At 58.1% G+C, this 8544-nt stretch overlaps 1 protein-coding gene across 1 annotated transcript in view; it reads right to left on the reverse strand.

The window, feature by feature from the left end:
• Window positions 1-6932, reverse strand: part of Megf6 (multiple EGF like domains 6) — a 99417-nt gene extending 92485 nt beyond the window's left edge. Inside the window, exons 1-2 of the mRNA XM_087906798.1 lie at window positions 6809-6932; window positions 502-636 (exon numbers count right to left, since the gene is read on the reverse strand). Of these exons, the coding sequence (XP_087762924.1) occupies window positions 502-636; window positions 6809-6927 (254 nt within the window). The 5' untranslated portion in view covers window positions 6928-6932. The remainder of the gene's footprint in view (window positions 1-501; window positions 637-6808) is intronic.
• Window positions 6933-8544: the final 1612 nt, after the last annotated feature.

Raw genomic sequence — 8544 nt, forward strand, 5'->3', positions numbered from 1 at the left:
ACACACACCTCCACCTAGCTAGGGCTGCAGCCAACTCTGCCACGCCCTTACCACCCAATGTTTCCATGGCTCTCCCCCACTGCCCAGCTTCCCCCCAGTCCTGCAGAGGAGAGCTATGCAAAGGCACTCCTTAAGACTTGATTTTTAAATAAAACATTGAGCAATAAGTTTTTCACAGGCTTGGGAACTGGGCCCAGAGGTCAGGTGGCAAAAATCTCCAGCTGGGACCTCAGCTGGCTGAGCAGGGCTTCTACCTTCTGGCCAATCAGCACACCTCCCCTGCAAGGTCCCACCACCACCAGGGCTCCTCCCCACCCTCATAAGAGGCCAGAGCCTGTCCAAGCAGGCCTTCTAGAGTCTGGGAATAAGAGACCACATCCTCGATAAGAGATGGAACCAAGGTGGGGCTCCAGCCCTAGCTGTCTGACCCTAGAGGTCACTGTTGCAGTCCTAGCTGAGAACTGTTCCCCCATCAGTTAGATCAGGATGCCCATCACGTACCTGCGCTCTTGGCCAATACACCATGCCTGCTGCCCACAGCCTGCTCTCCACACGGGCACTATGCGACTGAAGGCTTGCACACAGGGCTGGCGGTGGCCCACCAGGGTCAGCTTCTGCTCGGCACACACGTGGGGCCTGGAAAGAAGGACAGTGACATTCAACTTCTCCACTACCAACAGCTGGCTGGCACCAGTCATGCCTCCAGAGCTATACTAAGCATTCGGCTATGACCAGGCCACAGCACAATGCCCATCTGGCATCTACTCTGGACAAGTCCCCAGGACAAGGGGACTGAGGGACTGATGGCCACAGCATCTTCTGCAGGATCCTGTGTTGTACGAGTCACTGCCCTAGTCCCTAAGAATCTTCAAGGTAGGCAGGACCATCCATCCTTTGGAACAGTCCTGGTCGGGGCTCAGTTGGTCCCCAAGTCCAGGTCCCCAGAATAATGCTCTTTCCACACCCACCTTCACCCCTGCTACCTCAGTGTCTCCCCTGTATTCTCAGAATACACAGGGGTATGTGGACAAGACCCAGGAGTAGGGATGCACTCAAGGAGAAATTAGGAAAGAAAACCAAAAAATCTGGCCACTATCCAGCCATATCCAGGGCAGTGATTCTTCTTATGTCTCTGCCTTCCACTTGTCCCAGAAGCCAGCCTAGGGGGGCACAGAGTACCAAAGGTGGGTGACCTAAGACAGCCCTGCAGGACCACCAAAGGGAGAAACGGCTCCAGCCCTCTGAGAGAAAATCAACTAGAGGGACAATCTGGAGACACTCACCAAACAATGGACTCAAAGCCTGTACCCCCCCCTCGAGGGACCAAGGGATGCAAAGGCAAGTCGTGGGTCAGAAGACAAGACCCACTACATTGGACCAAGCCTGGCAAACAGGGGAGTATCTCACTGCATGGCCAGGCTCTGAGCTCAGTCCCGAGCACCAAGGGTTACCAGGACACTCACACGGACCACAGTCATTTCCTAACTAGCTGAGAGCCTGAAATCCACTGCACAGAGCCCTCCCTCTCCTCGGGGTATTCCTCCCACCCTAGCGGAGGACCCTGCTAGGGGATATAGATGCTTCCTTAGCTTTGCCCTGACCTCTGCCTCCACCCCATGCCCTGTGAGGCACCCCTCCCCAAGTGACTTCCACATTCTCAGTGACTGCTGGGTGCTGTCCAAAGTCCAGCACTTAAGAGACCCGGACCACGCCAACCAGCAGCTCTGGCCCTAGACCAGCCACCCCCAGACGGATGTTCTGACCAAAAAGCCTTTATTTTTGTTTTCTCCCTGGCTCTGCTGCATGGGAAGCCACCCCCTCAGGGCAGTGTACGGACCACCTGCAGTCAAGATGGCCGTAGAAAACAAACATCAGGGGCTCCCAGCCTGGAGCAGGGTCTGCACCTGCCCGGCCATGGCATCAGGGGCTCCCAGCCTGCAACAGGGTCTCCCAGCCATAGCATCATCAGGGTCTCCCAGCCATGGCATCAGGGGCTCGCAGCCTGGAGCAGGATCTACACCTGCCCAGCCATGGCATCATCAGGGTCTCCCAGCCATGGCATCAGGGGCTCCCAGTCATGGCATCAGGGGTTTCCAGCCTAGAGCAGTGTCTGCACCTGCCTAGCCATGGCATCAGGGGCTCGCAGCCTGGATGGAGCAGGGTCTGCACCTGCCCGGCATGACACCAGACTTTCTAAACCGTAGCTCTCCACCAGTCACAACCCAGGCAAGGCAGAGTCGGCACCACAGCCATCAGCAAACCTAGGCACAGGGCTGTCACATGTCCTGAGACCTCCCAGTCCCATGATACCTTCCCCAGTCTCCCAAATGTCCCATCTAGGGCAGGAGCCAGGCATCTCAAGTCTGGGGTGACTGCAGGGCAAGGACTCTCAGGTGCCAGGCCAAAGCAGTGGGCTCTGGAGTATGCTGTGGACCCCACGTGTGAGCTATAACTGTGAACTCATTCTCTGTGGCCAGGGAGAATCCCAGACAGGACGGAGCAGCTGGGGAGTCCAGGGGTCAGATGGGAAAGGTTTTGCCACCTCCTAGAGACAATCCCCAGGGAGACAGACGACCACAGTGACCATGACGACAAGAATGACAGCAACGATCACAGCCACCACAACCACCACCACCACCACCTTTCTCCTCCCCCATGCTGACACCAGGCACCTTCAAGGCATCAGCCTTAATTGCTGGCCAATTGCACCACCTGATGGGAGGTGACAATGATTTCCCCCTAATCATCTTAAAGTCAACTGCCAACCAAACATGGTACCTGGACCAAAAACCCTTCCTCTTCCTGAGTCCTGCTGAGATTCTGTGCTGCTCAGATGGCTAGCTAAGGAATGGGGGAGCCCAGACTTTTGAGAGCCTGTTGTGGGCCGAGGATCCCAAGCTGGAACACAGGGAGAGACCAGGGCAAGGGTTTGAACAAGGGCAGCAGTTTCCACACAGGGAAAGCCCTCAGCATTCCGTGGCCTGGGTCCTGGCCTTTTGATCCTTGTGGCGTCCACTTTGCGGTGTGCCCACAGGATAGTGCCCTCTATGGAATCCCTGATCATTCGCCCCCCCACACACACCCACACACACGCACGCCTGCCCTCTGGCTAGTGGTAAGTGCAGCTGGTTGGAGGACCAACAGAAGGTGCGGCCTAGGAGAGGGACACTGGGTGTCTGTTTCCCTGGCCACTTAGAACCCTTCCTGTCAGGTGGCAGCTGCTCCAGTGTGCTCACACAGTCGCATGCCCTGACTGCATGCTCACTCTGCTCACCCTCTGACCCCTGCCCCTGCACTCTGTGCCTCTCTAAGGCCCAAGAGAGCAGCAGAGCGGGCATTAGGACATCTGTGACAGGTGGAGAATGCCACCGTCCCCCACCATGTGAGGATAGTCTGCAGGAAGCCACATGGACAAGAGACCAGTCCAGGGGCTTCGAAGATCTTACAAGAACCAAAGAAGGTGGTTAACTGACATTAACAGGGACACGGGGAGGCACAAGCTGGGCTCAGCGCTGCGCCTAGGAAGTGCAGGCAAAGGTACATGGTGGAGGATGGGGGATACTAGATACTAGAGGAAGGGAAGGAAGAGACAAAAAGACAGCCTCAGCTCAGGCCCCAGAAGAACCCAGTAAACGTTCAAAAGTCTCTGAGCTGAAGGTATCTTTATGTTTCTTGTATTTGCCTGCAGCTTCTCACCAAGGTGGGAAAGGCAAAGCCCAAACCACAAGGTAGACCCAGGGCCAGCAGAGGGAGGGGACTTCAGCCCAGCTGCAGAGCCATCTGTTGAAGCATGGAATGTTGCTCCGGGGAGTCTTTGAAGGAGTTAGAGGCCAGGGGTGCTCAGGGCAATGGCACCTTTTACCAAGGGGTGGAAGTGGGAGGCACACCGACTCTATAACCAGCCTGACCCTGCTTCAGGAGGATGATTTGTCTCTGCCTCCCTCATCTGGCCTCATGGCTCACCTCTGAGCACACTTCCCCTGGCCTGGGTACAGCTGGCACACCAGCAAGTGTGAGGCTTTAGGGATAGGAGCCCAGGGGCTGTCTGGGGCCTAGCAACACTGAGAAGGCAGATGACGTTCCTCAGAGGCCTCCCACCAGGCACAAGCTGGTCACAGGAGGTTCAGCAGACATGCATCCCTTCCCCTGCTCTGCCCCCCCAACCACAGGCACGGCACCTCCTATCTTCTGGGACATCTGGCCATTCACCAGGTCGGCTTTCCCACACCCTGAAGAGGGGCATTAGGGGCTACTCAACAGATCCACGGAGAACGTGTCTGTTTAAGCCCTCAGGGCCAGGAGGCCCAAAGAGCTTGCAAGATGGAACTTGAGCTCTGAGGGACCTGCTTGGGGTAGGAGGGGTCATCGTCAGTCATTAGCTGATTCCAAAGCCCTGGCGGGTTTCTTAGCATAGCTGCCCAAGGGGCTTCTGCCTGGGAGAAGCCCTGTGCATTGAAGCTGTGTATGAACACTGCGGTATGGTCTCAGCTGGGACTCAGAGCTTCAGCACCCAGGCAGCCTCTCTCTCCATCCCCACTGGGGCTGCAGGAAGACCTTATGCAGTCATCCACGCCAGTCTTGCAATGCTCGGCAGTCATTCCCATCTCCAGATGAAACAGCCAAGCCAGGCTTCCACGAAGCTGAAAAGTCACTCAAGGCAAAACACGAACAGGTAGCCTGGCTCTACCCACTGAATCTGAGCACCCCCAGGCAACAACAGCCAGAGAATCACCCACATTTTCTGCAGATTCACGAGAGCACCTGGGATGGGAGTCGGAGCTGCCCTACCCTGGAACCCACCGAGGCCCATGGCTTGCATACCAGGTGTAGGTGGCTATGGGCAGGGGGACAAAGTACCATAAAAACTCAGCAGCTATCAGTTCATGAACACTGGCCAAAGAGGTGTGGCAGCCGTACCAGGCCCTGCCAGCTCATCAGAACGCCTCAGGGGGGAAAGACAAGCAGGGCGGAGAGGGTCAGCCAGGAAGAAGTGTTTTCTAGGGCCCTGGCTGCCTTCCCAGCCCCTCTATCCTGCTGCTCTGAGTGGCGGGGAGTTAAGACCTGTAAAGTCACCCCTGGAAGTGGGTTCTCACGGGCTTCCTTCCACCTGCTGTCTGCTCAGCAAATCCAGCACTCCTTCTCCAAAGTCCAGAAGGCTATCTCTGCTGGTCTGACCAATCGAAACTCTCCCTCACTGGCCCAGCCAGCTAGGACCCATGTGCCGACGCTCAAGGGATGCAGTTCTGAGGAAGACAGCCAGGATTTTTGGCCAACCTGGAACTCAGATCTACCCAAATTGGACAATCTAAGAACAGAGGCCCATGGGGACATAAGGGTCAGGAAGTGGGGGCACATGCCTCAGAGATGCAGTCCCCACTGCAGGAAGAAGGGAAGGCAGACTCTGGAAAACGCATCAAGCAGGAAGGGGCAGACTCCCTGGGCTCTTCAGCTACCCATTCACAACTAGCTCCAATGACTTTCTCAACAGCTAAAGACTTCCTGGGCCCAGGTGAGCAGGACACCGGCAGCAATGCCTTGGCTCCACTCCCAGGGAGACCGGCAGGAGTGGACAGAGCTGGGTGGAGAGCCCATAAAGGGTGACCAACTGTTTCCACATGTGCCAGATTGCATCCATCCTCCCAGAACTTCAGGAAACCTGTGTCTGCTGCCCGACTCAATCATGAAAAGGGTCAGGCAGGCTGGCAACCCTAGCCCAACAAGCTAATTGTGATATGATCATCCTGGGGTTGAAGCTCCTTCTGGGCAAACTCACAGCTAAGAGACATGAACAGGAGAAGTCAAGGACCCATGCTGCTCCCATTCTCGGGTGAGATGTCCCCAACTCAGACCAGCTCTCCTTTGTAAAGGCCACAAGGCAAGACCTAAGGTGGGGGTCCTGAGGGCACCTGCCCCAGTGAGAAACTTGTTCTCCCATTCCCCTGGGGAGCCAGCCACACCTCTGTCCTCAAGGCCAAGTACGAGGTGGATCCGCCAGGGCCAACCCTGGACAGGAGCAGCCAAGTCCCTTCTGTAGCTGAATGGGCGCTCTAATTGGCAGAGAGGAAGTTCCAACTCAGGCCTGAAGGGTCTTTCCACTCCACACGCAGCCCCAGCAGCTTTGCCAAGTTTACAAGGCCCCATCCTGCACCCTGCAAGGGCCAGGTGGGGGCCATATGCCTCTCATCCCTGTACCTCATCCACTTGGGCTCAGTTCGCACCGGTTTTCCTTTGAGGCCAACAGAGGGATCGCTTTGCAGTTTAAGGGAGACCGCTAACCAGCCTGTTGGGGAATCATCTTTCAAAATTAAATCCGTCGCCGCTGGCTCCCTGACCCTCTCTTCCTGCTCATTCTAGAACTAAATTCCTTCTCCCGAGGCCCCAGAGCGCACGTGTTTAACACACAAACCAGTTCTGGCAGCCCCCTCTGGGCACCCCCCCGCCCCTGCGCAGGCCCCCAGACCCCAGGAGACCAGCTTGGGGAGGAAGTGGGACCAGGCGGCTTCCTCTCGGCCGCCTCCAAGCCGGTTCCCCAGCTGGACTCTGCGCCGCAGGGGCTTGGATTCCTCACCTCTCCAAACTTCAGCATCCGCCTAAGTCTGCAGGACCCTCACGGCAAAGGCGGGAGCCGGGAGACTAGGGGTCCTGTGGCAGCCTCGAGGGCCCCATATCCAACCCTGGACCCCAAGTCTAGACCGTCCCCTCCTTGGTTAAGGCAAAGAACCCATTGTTCTGGGGCCCCAGGGACAAAGCCCCGAGCTCTGTTCGGGTCAGCGTCGCTACCGCGAGCCTCGAGACTCGCGCTACTCACATGCTCGGCTGCAGCGGGCGCAGGGGGCGCGGCGGAACGGCTGCAAGCACGGCGGGGAGCAGCAGCAGAGCCGGAGCCACCGCGCGCCAAGCCGCTCTCGCCTCGGCCCGGACAAGCATCGTGCGCGCGATCGCGCTCCCACTCGGTCCTCTGCTCGCCGACTCACAGGCGGCCTTTGCGGCCGCGAGACCCGGACTTCACGCGCGCCATGTCCTGGAGGACAGCGGGATGCCGCAACCGAGCCGCACCAGGTGCCGGGCGCGTGGTCGCCGCAGGTGCGGATGGTGCCGCTGCCCCGAGCACCGGGAACTTTGCGCTCTGCAGACACTTGCCAGGAGTGCTGGAGAGCGAACTCGGAGCGGGATGCCCCAGACGTCAGACCCGCCCGCCGCACGACCCCCGCCCGGACCCCAACCCCCTCCCCGCCCCAGCTCCCGCCCCTTTTCGGCCCCACCCCCAGACCAGGCCACGCCCGTTCCGCCTTCGGCCCCGCCCAGACCGTCCCAATAGGGAGAGCCCACTTCCAGCCCCGCGCCAGCCCCTCCCCTCCGCGGCTCCTGATCCAGCCCCCAAGACTGAGCTCGCTTTTCTGTCTCCATTTGAGCATCCTCTGGGCGTTCTCTGCCCACCTCCCGCAGAGAGTCCCAGGTCTGGTCCCGTCCAGGTGTCCGACCTGAGCGTCGCACACCTCACAAACAGACTCAGCCATGACCTGGGGCCCCGGTAAGCGCGTCCGTGACTTCTCCTCTCCATCGACGCGGCCTTCACCGTTCCTTGGCCCCTCATTCTGCGCCCCGCTTCCGCTGCCCCAGAAGTAGGGAGGAATTGGGGGGGGCAGCCTTTGTGTACCTCTGGGCACCTCCTTTGGGTACTGACATAGGTAACACCACTGTCTGGGCATTTTATTCCTAGTTCTGTGCTGAGTGCTTTGGATCGGTGGCATGGGGTGGAGTGGGCGTGTAGGTCCCACCAGGCACCTGCATAGGGGTCTAGAAGGCGAGGCCACTCCCTGCTCTGGGCTGTCTGCCGTCCTTTAATTCTGGTTTTGGTTTGATGTGACTTTCTTGAGAGCTAGGGCCAAACTGTCCAGCGCTAGACATGATGTCTCTGGGGCCTTTTGAAAGTTGAGCTGGGATCATCTCAAAAGGGTGTGCCTCACTGGTTGCAGACAGTTGTGTGAGCATCCGGTCCTGCTCGCCTCCTGGAGAGGTGTGCCTGCCTTTACATGATTGGTAGGCCTAGCCTGCCCTCTTTTAAAGACCTCCCTCCTCCACCATTCCCTGAGGAGTGAGGTAGGTGTTCCAACATCCTCTCCCTAAGCAAATGCTCGAGGGAACCTCTGGCCAAGGGACCTAGAAGTGGAGGTGCAGAGGCATCTCACTCGCATTTCAGAAGCAGCAGTCACATTCGTGGACATGGGTACTGCCAGCTCAGACCTACAGCTGGCCCAGGTGGAGAGCCATGGGGAGGAGGAAGGGAGCAGAGCCCCTGCTTACAAGACTACAGCCTGCAGATCTGAGCACTGGTACAGGAGCCTCAGGGAGGGAGGAGGGGCAGCGGGTGAGGGGGGTCCTGAAACTTGCTACCTGACTCCCTAAATAGGACAGGACTCTAGTTTGCCCTTCCCTGTTCTAGACCAGATCTCCCTCTTCTGCCTGAGCCCATCACGGGCTCCTCCCTGGATCTCGGTAGTAGAGGCTGACTCAAGCCTTGGGTGACTCTAAAGTACTGGCCTC

This window comes from Myodes glareolus, chromosome 6, assembly GCF_982192425.1.
Source record: "Myodes glareolus chromosome 6, mMyoGla1.1, whole genome shotgun sequence".
In the NCBI taxonomy this organism is placed as follows: domain Eukaryota; kingdom Metazoa; phylum Chordata; class Mammalia; order Rodentia; family Cricetidae; genus Myodes; species Myodes glareolus.